The 16,696-nt window shown below is 41.6% G+C and overlaps 1 protein-coding gene across 1 annotated transcript in view; it reads left to right on the top strand.

Moving 5' to 3' along the window:
* MTMR6 (myotubularin related protein 6) overlaps positions 1 to 16,696 on the top strand; it is an 82,129-nt gene that overhangs the window by 32,259 nt on the left and 33,174 nt on the right. The window contains exon 8 of the mRNA XM_073583115.1: positions 2,155 to 2,264. Coding sequence (XP_073439216.1) covers positions 2,155 to 2,264 — 110 coding nt within the window. The remainder of the gene's footprint in view (positions 1 to 2,154; positions 2,265 to 16,696) is intronic.

Below are 16,696 nucleotides of genomic sequence, written 5' to 3'. Positions count from 1 at the left end.
GGAGAGTGCTCGGGCAAAAAGAAAAGGTTTTCAGGGGCTTGGTTCTATAAAAAATAACAAACGAATTGATACTCCCCTACTGGCACCCACCTGGACCCGACGCAGCCGCCCAAGGCTCTGCACCGGCACAGGAAGTGGAAATCTCACCATACCACCAACCGCAGGACTGCTGCACCTCCTGATTGGCTGCAGTGGTTAGGTGACTTGAGCTGCACGTCTGTAGATTTTTTTTTTTGATCGAGGACTGCTCAAGTCACTTGAGTGCTGCAGCCAATCCCAGGTGGTCCTGCAGCTGGTGGTGATATTCTATGTTCCTTTGTTGGAGACAAATGATGAGTGAACATTGAGGGATAAGGTGTTATCCGCCATGCTCAGGGGGCTTACCGAGTGTCTCCGGCATGCTCAAATAATATGTTCCAGTCCCTGCGGCTGCATGTCTCACGGCTGATTGACAGACACAACACGTGCAGGGATTGTCTGTTTGTTAGGCAATCCCTACATTCCTCGCGGCTGTCGAAGAGCCGCGAGACATGCAGCCGTGGGGACTCGAACATAGTATTCGAGCATGCTGAAATTACTCGGTGAGCACCCGGGCATGGCGAATAGCACCTTATCCCTGCACGTTCGCTCATCACTACTGGAGATCCATTTGGGTACTGATAGGCTAGTATCAATGAAGGAACTTTTTCTTTTTGGCCCTTATAACCTTTTTAAGGGGATAAAAAGCTTACGGTTTTCTTCGGTACAGATATGTATGAAATATCGGAAGGTTTTTGTTGCCCTCCTAATGGAAAAAGTGAGTCTGTTAATTGGAAATAAATGTCAAATAGAAGATTTCTGTATATTCTGTTTCATCCCCTAGATGGCAGTGTGCACCTCTTGTTACCTTTATTCAGAGCTAAGGGAATAAAGGGCACCATGGAACAGTGCAGTCAGCAGGACCATGGAATGATTAACCCTTTCATGAACGGATCCGATTTTCCGTGTTCTTTTTTTTTTTTTCCAATTTTTTCCTCGCTTTTTTTTTTTTTTTTAGCGCCATGACCTTTTTTTATTTTACTGTCAGCATAGTTATATAAAGACTTGTTTTTTTATGGGATCAGTTGCAGCTTTGAATGATCCCATAATGTACTGGAAAAAGGGGGAAAAAATGTTTTGCTTTGACTCCATTTTCCAAGACCTGTTTTGGTTGTCGTTTTTTTTTTTTTTTTTTACATCCATTGGGTTATGTGAAGTCTTGTTTTTTTGGCATGGTAACATTTTCATTGGTACCAGTTTGTGGTTCATAAGATATATATATTTTTTTTTAAAAGATTGGTTTGGTGACTGAAAACCGCAATTCTGCCAATTTTCATTTTTTTCCTCAGATTAGCACATTTACCCTTCCCGTTAAGTCATCTTTTATTAGCCTGGACTTGTACGGATGTGCTGATGCCAAATATTTTATTTATATTTCTTGATTTTTCTTCGGGAAGGATGAAGTTAATTTGAATTTTTATATTCTTAACTATTTCGTACATTACCTTTTTATTCCCCTTTGGGGACTTGAACAAGTAATTTATGATGATCTGCTATATTAACCGGTTGGTACCCCTCAGTCACACTGCCCGGGGGGTGGGGTGGTGTAGTATGCTCATGCATCGGCAATCTCTTCATTTACATTTAATTGCCATGGTCAGAAATTGACAGCGGCATCTAAATGGTTAATCTAATAGCCCGAAGTAAACAATTCTCCCATTATAATCAAGAAAACCTATAAAGACATAGGAGTAGTAGCCTGGAATGCATACAAATTATCAAGACACAATAAAAAATAAAAAAAAGAATGTCAAAAAAAGGTATAGGCCACACAGGGTAAATCTAAACATACCTCCAGTTCATATTGACGTGCAAAGGAGTATCCAAAAATTAAATATAATTAACAATTCATGTCCAAGAGTATGGATTAATTATTATTACATATATGCGTTTCTGTGTCTGAGAATATAGTCCAGAGCTGTTAGTGGAAACAGTCAACAAGCCTGTTGTCAGACCCCCCCCTAACAACAATTGGCACAATATGCAGGTTTCACAGTGAACCTGTCCTGTGCTCCAGACTTGTTCTTTATATCGCCTGTTATGTTCTTCTCACTTATTTCTAGTCTTTTTTTTCAGTTTGTGGATCAAGGAATCTCTCTGTAAATGACTTTCTAAGTGGCCTAGAAAACTGTGGATGGCTGCGCCACATCAAAGCTGTGCTGGATGCTTCCGTCTGGTTAGCTAAGGTATGGGAACGGTGCATTCTGTACAGAATTCGGTCCATCAGTGGGAAATCGCTCAGTCTTCAGTTTTCCTGTTCACTGCTTGCTGTCAGTGAATGCAGACATAGGTCAAGTGGCTCACACGGTTGAAGAGTTCAGTAAAAAGAGCGAAAGCTTGCAATCTCATTTTCAGGCCAAGTTTTTAATAGTAAACTGAAAATGGTTTCATTCAAGGATGGCAAGCAGAGAGCTGAAAAGGGTGAAAGTATGTTCGAGAGTCAAATTACTTTTAAGGCGGATCTCTTACCAGATTTCACAATTAACTTGGCCTATATTATCGAGTAAATCTCTTAGACCTGATGAGGGTGGTGTACTTACTTTGAAAACCCCATGTCAAAATGGCTGTAAAATCCTGATATTAAGATACATATTTTAATGTCAGGCAGTAATGAAAGCTTCCAAAATGGATTAAACAGCCATTTTGATGTGGATTTTCAACGTAAGGACACCGGTCACATCAGGTCTGAGAAAGCTATTTAAAAATGTGTGCAGTTTGTATTGTGAAATCTGGTGACTGATTTCCCCCCCCCATAATTATACAATGATTTAGATATCTTGGCGTAACACACTGCCTCTGACTCTATTCAGTCACTGCAATCTATGATCCAGGCCTTATAAAATCCTACGTTATCTAATTTATCCTCACTATAGGTGCCCATGCACATTGAGATAAACCTGTCACATAAAAAAGATGATCCAATCTGCAGGCACCATGTTATAGAGCAGGAGGAGCTGAGCACATTGATATATATACTTGTGGGAAAAGACCGGGTATAACCTGTGTTTTACTCATTCATACTCTTGCTTATTTTGGGCTTTTCAGTCCAGTGGGCGGTCCTACACTTATACAAGGAGGATGGTCATCACTGATAGGACCGCCCACTGCACTGAAATGCCCAGAAGGAGCTGATGTTTACATGATTAATACATAAGTTATTATGAATCTTTTCTCACAAAACTACATATCAATTTTCTCCGCTCCTCCTGCTGTATAACGTGATGTCTGCGTATCAGACGGCATTTTCAATTTGATAAAGTCCCTTTAAATAGTAGTAGCTGTAGCTTAGGTATCCGTGGTTACGGCCACTAACAGCTAACTAACTCACTATATCAGTGGCTGTATCCATGGATATCTAAGTAACTGCAATGCCTGCACATGAGGAAAGAGACATAGTCAATCAGAATAACTATACTACATTTCTTTTTTTTAAATTCGTTTATTAAATAACAACAAACAGATGTACACATTTTGTAAATGACCAATGCAGTGTATACACGATCATTATCATACCTGTAAAGGGAGAAATCCAACAAGTTTACATATTGAGTTATTTGTACAGATCTCAATTTCACATGTACTCACTCTCTAGCGAGGCCTAAGGATAATCTAGGAGTAGTTACAAGAACCCGTTATTCATCTATACAAATATTTCGCTATTCATAACCCAGAATGATACATTACAACCAACATATCTAACATAATACAAAAAACTATTACTCCTACCCTGCTGAAAAAACAAAATCCATAGCACTGATGACATTATAACCTATAAAGTATAAGTCAATATATTCTTCACTACAGCTATTATGCTAATAACAGACCACGATCTGCGCGTTGTTATAATAAGGGTGAGATGTATTCCATATATCCCAATTTTTATTAAACTTCCCCAAACAGCCCCTATTCTGGTACAGGGTCCACTCATAAGGTATGATTGAATTTACTAGTTCAATCCAAGCTCTAAGAGATGGATGTGCATTACCCATCCAGCGTAAGACCAATATTTTCCTGGCTAAAAAAAAGTGTCTCCCGCAGGAAAATTCTGACATGGTGTCCCCATATCTCTTCCTCCAGCACACCAAACAGACATACCAATGGAGTGAGAGGAACAGGAGTACCTATGAGGGAGGTTAACAATGAGGTCACCTCGCTCCAAAAAAGATAGAATAGTTGGGCATCCCCACACCATATGTATAAAATCCGCATCCATTGTATGACATCTTAAACATTCTGAGCATTGGGACCACCCCATCCTAAATAGCCATAGTGATGTCACATATGACTGGTTCACTATATACATTTTAGTCATTTTACTGTATTATTGGCTGATGGAGACTTAATAGCTGTCTACAAATATCTCAAGGGCTGTCACATTTTAGAAGGATCATCTTTATTCTCATTTGCACAAGGAAAGACTAGAAGCAATGGGATGAAACTGAATGGGAGGAGACACAGATTAGATATTAGAAAAAACTTTTTGACAGTGAGGATGATGAATGAGTGGAACAGACTGCCACGAGAGGTGATGAGTTCTCCTTCAATAGAACTCTTCAAATAGAGGCTGGACAGACATCTGTCTGGGATGATTTAGCGAATCCTGCTTTGAGCAGGGGGTTGGACCAGATGGCCCAGGAGGTCCCTTCCAACTCTATGATTCTATGAGATACCCCGGTTGGAGAACCAAGGATCTCCTTCCAATCTTCATTTTGGATATCTGGAACTAGAGACCTCCACCTTTCCCTTACTGACGATAAAGCAGAGTCAGAGCCCGTGGAAAACATATAAGTATATAAGGTAGAAATAAGACCCTGGGGACCTTGTGATTTGAGAATCACTATCAAAGGAAAGGACGATATTGCTTGGGTCGTATTTCTGTTACGTAAGTGTGATTGAATTGCTGATCTAAGCTGTAGGTATCAAAAAAATTGGGACCTTGGGACACCATGTTTAATTTGCATTTGCTCAAAGGACATTAGGACATTGTGATCATATAAATCGATAATCGAGGAAACCTTATATGAGATCCAGAATTGAGTGGACGGGTGGTGTAATAGCATCGGGAAATGGGAATTATTCCATAATGGCATTTCAGCTATAACTTCGACAAAGCGAACCACTCGTTTAAGTTGTCTCCAGACTGATCTTACCAACTGGAGTAGGGATAATAATCCAGAGACGTTAGGTTTGTCTACTTCTAAAAACCCCAACAAGCAATCAGTCCCAGATGGCTCTCCGAGCTAGGCAAACAATTATTGGGCATCCATCTACTCAGGGCTCTGACTTGCCCAGCCAAGTAATATAAAAACAAATCCGGCAGTGCCGCCCCGCCCAGCTGTTTAGACCTATGTAAGGTAGACAGTTTGAGTTTGGGTATAGTCTTCCCCCATATAAAGTATGAGATTAATGAATTTAGGCCTGAGAAAAAAAAGATTTAGGGATCAGTACTGCACTATGCTGGAGGGACTAACTGAGTTTGGGGAGTAGGATCATTTTAATCAAGTAAATATGTCCGGAGACAGATAATGGCAGTTTACTCCAGATAGCAAATTTAAGTTTATCAAGATCTAACAAATGGGGGGAATATTCATTTTTAAGTCGAGTCTACTAAATTTTGAAATATTTATTCCCGGGTACATAAAGTTAGTTACAACAGGCAATGGGGATAACGTTTCAAGGTGATCCATTGGACCAAGGGAGAGAGGCATCAAGGCGGATTTATCCCAATTTATGTATAATCCCAAATAGTTACTAAATTTGTGTATAGTAGCAATCACATGGGGTAGTGTTTCTTCTGCTTTATCCATAAATATCACCATATCACCAGCATATAAGCCAATGGTATCTAAACGGCCCGCTATTTCTATACCTTTAATGACTGGAGTGGATCTTACACGGATCGCCAACGCTTCGATTGCAAGCACGAAAAGGGCCGGGGAAAGGGGGCACTCCTGGCGTGTTCCTCTTGCCAAAGAGAACGATTCGGATACAGAGTTATTTATTATTATTCGGGCTTTTGGTTTCATGTACAACGCCCATATCCACTTCCTAAATTTGGAACCGAATTCATGTTTTTGTAAACATGCAGATAAAAATGACCTCTCACGAGAATCGAAGGCCTTAGCTGCATCCAGCGAAGCCAAGGCCCATTCATTATCTGGAACTATACTACATTTCTAATTGGATGTATTTGCAAATATTATTATTATACCTATTACATACTGGACTTGGATCTTGGAGATGAGAATACTCCTTTGAGATCCCTGTAGAGGACATTAGAAATGCATGTATAACAGTGACACCTAACAATACCGTATGGAAACAATTACACTTACGGGGGGCACTCGTCAAATTAGGGGGCTTTGACATTGTGATGGGATATTAGATGGAGTCCAGCTTTTTGCTGTCAGGTGGAGTACCCAGGGCCTGGAGATACTCCATTAGTATGTATGGTGGTACTGATGGAGGGATGTGCTGGCCGCTCACTGGTGTCAGCCTGGGGCTGTGCTCATCCCTGCCTGGAATCACAATTAGGGAAAGATTTCTGGTGCTCGCCGGCTACAGATATCCACTATATATCTCCAGGCGTCAGAAAAAGCGATGAGAAAAGGTCACACACTGTACATTGTAGTTAGTAACGCTACTGCTGCCTACGTTCGGAGGCTCGGGGACAGGATTATCTGCTGTCATTGTTATGTTATTTGGACAATCAATCAGTTGTGGGTTTTTTAGACACGTTTAGGCTGAGTTCACACGTGGCGTTTTTTTCGCGTTTCCGCGGCGGTTTTAATTGCGCGATTTTGCCGCGAAAACGCGAAAAATAAGCATCCCATGTATTCCTATGGGATTCCGCAATGCTGTGCTAATGCTGCGGTTTTTACCGCGGCAGAATCGCTTTGCGGTAAAAACCGCAGCATGCTCATTAATTTGCGGAATCGCGGCGATCCCGCACCCATAGGAATGCATTGTTCCGCTTACATCCCGCATGTGGTTGTGCACACCATGTGGAAAGTAAGCAGAACACTTGCGGATGGTACCCACGGTCCGGAGGAGAGGAGACTGTCCTCCGGGCTTTGGGTACCATATCCCTGTAAAAAAAAGAATTTAAAAATAAAAAATATTGTTATTCTCACCCTCCGACGTCCCGCGCCGTCTTCCCGCTTCTCTCCACGCTCCCGTTCCCAGTAATCCTTTGCGAAAATACCCGCGATGGCGTCCGTTCTCGCGGGATCGCGAAGTCTCGCGGTCATTCGCGCGACGTCATCGCGAATGACCGCGAGACATCGCGATCCCGCGAGAACGGACGTCATCGCGGGCATTTTCGCAAAGGATTACTGGGAACGGATGCGTGGGACGTCGGAGGGTAAGAATAACACCATTTTTTATTTTTTTTTGCATTTTTTCTTTTACTACTGATGCTGCATAGGTGGCCTCAGTAGTAAAAAGTTGGTCACACTCGTCAAACACTATGTTTGACGAGTGTGACCAACCTGTCAATCAGTTCTCCAAGCGATGCTACAGATCGCTTGGAAAACGCTAGCATTTTGCAAGCTAAATACGCTTGCAAAATGCTAGTTTTTCCGCGGGAAAATCGCGGGAATTTAAAATGCGATTTTCCCGCGGACTGGAATTCCGGAATTCTCGCGGTAATTTCCGTGAGAGTTCCGGTACGTGTGCACTTAGCCTTACTCCTTTTTTTATCAGTTCTCCCCAATAATTAAGAGCTACAGGTTATTCTTCTGAAGATTACATACATTTTTATTGCTTAAAAGGGACCTGTCACCAGGTCAAAAGGGGCCTGTTTTTATTCCTATATTTATTCCCCCGAGTATGCCATTTTTAATTTATTTTTAATCCACCATATGGTTCCAGAGATAAGGGGCATTGTATTTAGTTGGCACTATAATGATAAAATAATAGCAAAAACTAGTCACTTTAAACTGGTGGTAGATACTCTTTAACCCCTTAACCCCCAAGGGTGGTTTGCACGTTAATGACCAGGCCAATTTTTACAATTCTGACCACTGTCCCTTTATGAGGTAATAACTCTGGAACGCTTCCATGGATCTCGGTGATTCTGACATTGTTTTCTCGTGACATATTGTACTTCTTGATCATGGTAAAAATTTCTTTGATATGACTTACGTGTCTTTAAACGGAAATTTGCCTAAAATGTTGAAAGTTTCGCAATTCTCAAATTTTCAATTTTCATGCCCTTAAATCACAGAGCTATATCACACAAAATACTTAATAAGTAACATTTCCCACATGGTTACTTGATATCAGCGCAATTTTGGAAACAAAATTTTTTTTGTTAGGAAGTTATAAGAGTTAAAAGTTGACCAGCGATTTCTAATTTTTCCAACACAATTTACAAAACCAATTTTTTTTAGGGACCACATACAGAACAGCAGAAACCACCTATATGTGAACTCATTTTGCAAATTACATTCCCCAATGAATTCATCTAGGGGTGCAGTGATTACATTGACACCACATGTGCCTCACAGAATTTTATACCACTGAGCGGTGAAGAAAGAATAATTTACATTTTTACCACTAAAATGTTGTTTTAGCCCCAAGTTTTTAATTTTTCAAAGGGCTAATAGGAAATTTTTTACAACAAACTGAGGTCCATTTTTTTCCTGAGAGCACCAATACCCTACATGTAATCGGGAAATATTTTTCAGGCACAGTGCAAAGCTCAGAAGGCAAAGAGCGCCAGATTTTATTGTTATGGTTTGCAGGTGCCATGACCCACTGGGAGAGCCCATGAGGTGCCAGAACAGCAGGAACCCCCCATAAGTGACCCCATATTATGAACTCCACCTCTCAATGAATTCTTCTACGGGTGCAGTGATCATATTGACACCATGGGTGTGTCACAGAATTTTATACCATTGGGCAGTGAAGACAAAATAACTACATTTTTACCACCAAAATTTTGCTTTAGCTCCAGATTTTACATTTTCACACAAGAAGTGGGTAAAAATGACACCAAAATTTGTCCCACAATTTCTACTGAATGTGGCAATACCCCATATGTGGCTGTACAGTATTACTTAGCCATATGGAGAGACTCGGGAGGAACGGAGCGCTATTTGGCTCCTGGAGCACAGATTTTCCTAGAACGGTTTGCGGACTCCATATACAGAGCCCTTAATTGCTAGAAGAGCAGACTCCTCCCTCAAATGACCCCATTTGTGAAACTATACCCCTTGGGGAATTTATCTGCAGGAGTAGTGATGATTTTAACTCCATGGGTATTTTCCAGAAACAAGCAGCAGTGAATGTTGCCAAGTGAAAATTGCAAACTGCCGTTGTAGTGATGACCAGTACGTTGCAGTCACCAGTATGTTATGCTCAGCCCGTGCTTCTGGAGACAAACACCCGTAAGTTAAGCGGGCTCTCATCACTTCAGAAATGCCAAACGTAGATACAGTATGTGGTTTAGGTACACTGTGGGGCTCAGAGGGGGGGCATTTGGATTTGGGAGTGGAGAATTTGCCGAATTTCTTTTGGCGGGTGAGGAGCCATTTCGCTTTTCCAGAGCCGTTGTGCTACCAGTAACATGGAAGCCCTCTATATTTCTATTAACTGATGACAGACCTGAGTCAGGGCTTGGTTTTTTCTGGGATTGAACTGACGCTTTTGTTGGGAACATTTTACATAACGTTTGGGATTGTCGGGGTAGCTATTTAGGGAGGGCTAATTAACCCTTCACGGTTGATCCAGTGATTTCCAAATTATTCCACAGTGTTGCTAGCAACTCAAATGACCACACGGAGACTGGGGGAGGATCGAGGCAGATCACTAAGCCCCTTTATTTTAGTCACATCTTTTATAATCTTATGCTTAATTATGCAAGGTTCTTAAGTACCAATAGCATCATTTCAATTTGTAAGCCAATAATATTGCAAGAAAACCGGAAACTACATATATGTCCATCATAGAAACTAGTATAGTGGCATATTCTTCAGAGTTTTACACCCCCGCCTCCCTTATCTTTGCACCTGATGAGAACAGTCTGGTTTCATGACAGCCCTTGCCAATTACAAAAATTTATCTTACAGCAACAAAAATGAAGAAACGAAACCTTCAGAGAATGGATAAAACGAAACTTCAGCTTTGACTTTAGTATTAACCCTTCACATTCCCCCCTAGATAAAAAAAAATTTAAAACACATATGCAGCATCAGAGGTGCTATCCCAAGCTAACAGCTTGAGGGGTACTGGTCTTCACATGACTGATGCCGTGTTATCACCCCTGTATACTGCAGTTCATGAATAACAATTTTTGATGACGGTGGTGGAGATCTTTTGTAGGTAGGCATGTGCTTGGTTTCAACATCTTCATCAAGTAGCCTTTTAAGATCGGTGTAGAGAAGAGCAGGGGCAACGACACCTTTGGTATCATCATTAGCTGGCTTAGTGTAGAATTTCCTAATACATACAGAAGTACACCAAAGAACAAGTTTTAGTATCACATATACAACAAGGATACAGGCAGCAATGTGCAACAAGCTTTGTAAGATCCCAGCTACCCAGCCCCCAATTCCCTTAAACCAATTGGCTGGATTGAGAAAGGAGAAGGTGTCTGACCACTAACTGTCCCTATTACAATCATTGTCTTTATCGTATTGATCTCTGAGTCATTGAATATCTTCTAACTTTAACTTCAACTTCTACCAATAATAATATGGAAAATGCGAAAAACCAAAACATTATGCCCCCTTATTTGCTATTGGCTTGTTGGGTGATGAGGAGGACTTGATAGGGACCGTCATACAAGGGTTCTAGTCCGTGCTTCCTGACATGCCTTTTCACGACTACCAAATCACCAGGCTTCAGGTTATGACAGGTGTCGGTTTCTGCTGAATCTGGAAAAGAAGAAACTAGAACATAGGTGTTAGCAAGATTTTTACTAAGCTGAATAACATATTGAACAGCACGGTCAGTTTCTTCTGATAACTGCTGAGGCTGTAAATTTGCAACTGGGGGCCTAGCACCAAACAATATCTCATATGGGGACAGACCATGCTTTGCAATAGGGGTAGTACGAATATGGTATAACACAATGGGTAGGAGCTCTGGCCATGGAGCCGTAGTCTCCTGCATCATTTTGGTCAATTGTCTCTTCAGTGTGCCGTTCAGCCTCTCAACTTTCCCACTGGATTGTGGGTGGTACGGAGTATGGAGGGCTACAGTGGATCCAAGCATTGTCAAAACTTCTTAGTACACATGAGAAGAAAAGGCCGGGCCTTGATCACTTTCAACAACTTCTGGAACCCCATATCTGCATATATCTTCCATCACCAGTTTCTTCGCTGTGGTTTTTGCAGTCATGTTGGTAACAGGGAATCCTTCCGGCCAACTGGAGAACCGGGGCCCAGTAGAATTTTTGCACCAGCGCGAGGGCCTGATTCTTACAATACACCAATGTGTATTGGTGGGACAATACACATGATTGGAATACAAGACTAGAAGGATACAACTTATTTGCAAGAAACAGACTTGATAAACGAGGAGGGGGTATCGCATTGTATGTTAGAAACGCATATATCTGCACAGAGATTGAAGCTTCAGAGACTGGGAGTTCTGTGGAAACTGGGTAAGAATACAAGGACAGAACAATGGAAAGGACACCATTGTAGGCATTTACTACAGGCCGCCTGTGCAAGCTGAAGATATGGATGAACTCTTTATGCATCAAATGGCCAAGTTCTCCAAAAAATATGACATAGTTGTCATGGGAGATTTCAACTATCCAGACATTTGTTGGGAATCTCTCTCAGGCAAAACTAACAGGTCAAGGAAATACTTATTCTCTCTTGCTGACAACTGTATCTTGCAAAAGGTAAGGGAGAAAACAAGGGGAACTGCTACCTTGGATCTAATCCTTATAAACAGGGAGGAAATGGTTGAGGAGGTAAAAGTGGCTGGGACCCTAGGAGGTAGTGACCATGCTATTTTAGAATTTTGGATAACTAGAGGCGGAAGACCTGTGAAGACTCAGACGTCAAGGTTAGATTTCAGAAAGGCAGATTTTAAGGGATTCAGAAAGAGAATTGGAGGGATCCAATGGCTGGATATCCTAAAAGACAAAAATGTCCAGGAGGGATGGGAAATCTTGAAAAATGAAATTCTCAAAGCACAGTTGTTAACAATTCCGAAAAGAGGGAAGAATAGGAAGCATTTAAGGAAACCAGGATGGATGAACACAGAACTTAAGCACATGCTAAAAAGGAAGAAAAAAATGTTTATAAAATGGAAAGAGGGAGGCATATCTAAAGAAGAATGTAATGCTGTCTGCAGAACCTGCAGGGCACAAATCAGATTATCTAAAGCTGAAAATGAATTGAGGCTTGCAAGAGATGTCAAAAACAATAATAAAGGATTTTGGGGATATGTCAAAAGTAAAAGAAAAGTCAAAGATGCTATAGGATTTTTACAGGATGAAAATGATGAAATGGTAAGACAGGATGTTGAGAAGGCTGAACTTTTAAATTCCTATTTTGCATCTGTTTTCTCTCGGAAAGGAAATGTAACATCAACTGTTATTCACTGTCCTATTAAGGGAATAGAAGAATCCAGGATATCTATAAACAGAAAGATAGTGAGGAAACACTTAGCTAACCTAAATGAATTCAGGTCTCCAGGTCCAGATGAATTACACCCCATAGTACTGAAGGTGATAGCAGAAGAAATTTTTGAACCCCTCTCCATAATCTTTGAAAATTCTTGGAGAACAGGAGAAGTGCCAGAAGACTGGAGAAGAGCAAATGTTGTTCCTATCTTCAAAAAGGGGAAGAAGGTGGACCCAGGGAACTATAGGCCGGTGAGTCTGACTTCTATACCAGGAAAGATCTTTGAACAAATTATTAAACAACATGTATGTCAATACCTGGATAAGAATGAAGTGATTAAACAGAGTCAGCATGGGTTTGTGACTAATAAGTCATGTCAGACTAACTTAATTTCCTTCTATGACGGTATCACTGATTGGGTGGATCAAGGAAATGCTGTAGATATAGTATATCTTGACTTCAGCAAAGCATTTGACAAAGTCTCTCATACAATCCTTATTGAAAAAATGACTAAGTATGGAATGGACAAGGCAACTGTTAGGTGGATTCATAACTGGCTTAGTGATCGGACCCAAAGAGTGGTCGTAAATGGCTGCACATCCAGTTGGAAGAATGTCTCAAGTGTGGTACCACAGGGCTCTGTCCTGGACCCTGTATTGTTCAACATCTTTATCAACGATTTAGATGAAGGAATTGAGGGTAAACTGATTAAATTTGCTGATGACACAAAGCTAGGAGGGATAGCTAATACTAGAGAAGAGAGAGAGAGGATTCAAAAAGATTTAAATAAACTGGAGAAGTGGGCAGCAACTAACAAAATGGTTTTTAACAGGGAGAAATGCAAAGTACTACATCTGGGCAATAAAAATGAAAAAAGCATATATAGAATGGGAGGAATAGGGCTAAGTGACAGCACATGTGAAAAAGACTTGGGTATACTAATATATCACAGACTGAATATGAGTCAACAGGGTGATGCAGCAGCAAAAAAGGCAAATGCAATTCTAGGATGTATTAACAGAAGCATACAGTCTAGATCATGTGAAGTCATTATTTCCCTCTACTCCTCTTTGGTCAGACCTCATCTGGAATATTGTGTCCAGTTTTGGGCACCACATTTTAAAAAAGACATCAACAAACTGGAGCAAGTTCAGAAAAGAGCGACCAGAATGGTGACCGGTCTGCAAACCCTGTCTTATGAGGAAAGGTTGCAGGATTTGGGAATGTTTAGTTTGCAAAAGAGAAGACTGAGAGGAGACTTAATAGCTGTCTACAAATATCTAAAGGGCTGTCACATTGTAGAAGGATCAACTTTATTCTCGTTTGCACAAGGAAAGACTAGAAGCAATGTGTAGGCCCATGTGCCTATGTGGCAATAGCAGGGTACATCCGCTTAGGGAGACACAGGAGTTGGTCCTTTTTCCAGAGACCATTATCCATTCGTGCCCCATCAGTCTTCCATTGCTTCACCTCTTCCTTTGGAGACATTCTCTTCGTTGTTATTAAGCGGTCTCGCAGGGTTCGACAGAAAACTTCAATCTGTTGTAGATCATCAGGTTCTTGTAGGGTCAGTGGTTCTTGTAGGGTCAGTGCTTCTTGTAACTGTTTATGCTGAGAGCGTGTGGTCACCATAGGTGGTATGGTTGGTTCAACGGGTAAAAGAGCGGCGGCTTTTGCTTGCATATCCGCAAATGCGTTGCCAACAGTCTGTGGACTGGTCCTAGGACCGTGCGCCTTAACTTTTGATAATGGCCACCTGAGTAGGTAATTTGATCGAGTCCATGAGGGTTTTAACAGCTTCACCATTTTTCACTGGGGTTCCGGCAGTAGTAATAAACCCTCGATTGGCCCATAGAGCCCCAAAATCGTGACCAATACCAAATGCATACCGTGAGTCCGTGTATATATTAGCCCGTCTGTTCTTGGCCAAAGTACATGCAGTAGACAGAGCCTGGAGTTCTGCTTCTTGTGCTGACAGTGAGGGCGGGAGCGCAGCTGCGTGCACTACAGTGTCCTCTGTGGTAACAGCGTATCTCGTGTGGAATCTACCAAACTTGTCAGCATATCTTGAATAACACCAGATCAGGATTTGGGAGTGGATTCTCACTGACATTTGGTGGAGTAGCTGTTTCTTCTATCAGAAGTTGGGAACAATCATATTGGAGGTAATCCTCATCACTGCCATCTTTCCTTATAGTTCATTATGCCGTCTTTCAAAGCGTTGTAAAGGGGTTGCATTATGCGGGATGCATCCGTTATCCACTGACAACAATAAGTGCATAGTCCAAGAAAACGCTGCAGTTCAGTTTCATCTTTTGGGAAAGGAAGGGAGCTGACAGCTATTTTTCTTTCTTCTGCGAGGTGTCTGGCACCCTGAAGGAGACAGTGACCCAAGAATATCACTTGACCAAGGCAGAACTGAAGTCCCGAGGCCGAAACCTGACAGTTCAGCGCTGCCAGATGCTTAAGGAGGCTAACAGTGGCAGAAATGGCAAAAGACACCTGCTCATATTTTTTTCAAACTGGTTGGGACTGTTTTGGGCCCCTTGTGGCATAACTGTCCATATTAACTGTCGTCCCTGATAAGTGAATGCAAATAGACACTGGCAGTCTGGGTGTAACGGAATGCTAAAGAAGGCATTGGTAAGATCAATAACTGTAAACCAAGCAGCATCCTGGGGTATTTGGGACAAAAGAGTATGAGGATTAGGCACCAGGTTTGAGAAACACTTTTACTGGTTCTACAGGCATTTTCCCTATATAATTTGGCCCTTTTGACCAGATTTTAGATGGTATATCTGAGAGGTATGGGGTGAGTCGTTGATCCTCAGGCAATATTGGGGGTGGATCTGGGCCTATCAGGGCCATCATAACTGTAGGAAGGGCATGCAAAATACAGATTTCCTCACTGTCTCCATATACATAGGGATTATATAACGTAAGAGCCATCTGACCATCATCTTGGAATTGTATTCTGGAGTGGAACTGTGATAATAAATCTGCCCCTTGTAAATTTACAGGACATGTGGGAGAGATTACAAACTGAATAGTAACCTCGGGGAAGGGTTTTATGGGGTTTATAAAAGTATATTAATTGGGTCTGCCATCTACCCCGATTAAAACAGCAGGGGTAATAGGACAATCTCTCTGAAAGTGTCCGAATCGGGCACAGCGCATTGCAGACGAGAATTGACAGGGAGGGGCTGGGGAGAAAGGCTCCTATTCATAGAATTAGAGATATTGGAGTAGGGAGCTGAAGTCTGAGGGGGGGCCAGAGTTTGCTGTGTGCTCCAATGATGCTGATAAGAGACTGGCTGTGTGCTCGCAGCTGCGGTGGGGGCGAAGGGGAATATGGTGTGGGCTAAGATGGGAGGGGGTACTGAAGCAGCTGCTAGCTTGCTAGTTTGCTTTTTTTTTTTTTTTTCTCTCTCTGCTGAACAGAGCGGGTTAAAGTCTTCTGAAAACTTTTTATTACTTTCAATGCATTGTCCGGAGTGGAATTCTCAACATCAGGTCTAACTGAAATTATTGCCTCTTGCAATTCGGGTCTGAGGCCGGACATCAAAGCTGCCACAAAAAGATATGTATGGGCTTCATTATACAGTGAGAATCCCAGATCTCTATATACTACCATAAGACACCCATAGAACTTCTCGGCAGTCTCTCCTTTGGCCTGTGTGATATCTGTGAGAGAGATAGCTTGGTCTGCTAATTTATCTTGTGCCCAAACCTTTAAAGCATTGCAGAAATCAACACCACTCTCATAGGTTTCCCCATCCAGATTCATATTATATATTATGCCACCCTCAATAATTGGAAAATACCCCTCCCCAACTTTTACTCGAAGTATGTGTAATAGATCTCTTCGGGGAGTGGAATAAATGTCTCGATTTGATGCCATTTGCCTGTAGAAAGCCATAGGGGAAGTCTCTGGATCGGGTAATTGATTGTGAACAGTGTCTATTTGTGATGGGGTGAAGGGATTATACTCATAACCACTAGCAATATTAGACATAGCGGGGACTGAGGCT

This window comes from Dendrobates tinctorius, unplaced genomic scaffold (assembly GCF_039654945.1).
Source record: "Dendrobates tinctorius isolate UK_male_01 unplaced genomic scaffold, ASM3965494v1 ptg000075l, whole genome shotgun sequence".
Classification (NCBI taxonomy): domain Eukaryota; kingdom Metazoa; phylum Chordata; class Amphibia; order Anura; family Dendrobatidae; genus Dendrobates; species Dendrobates tinctorius.
Note: the sequence above shows the minus strand (reverse complement) of the source record. Positions and strands in the feature narration are given on the sequence as shown.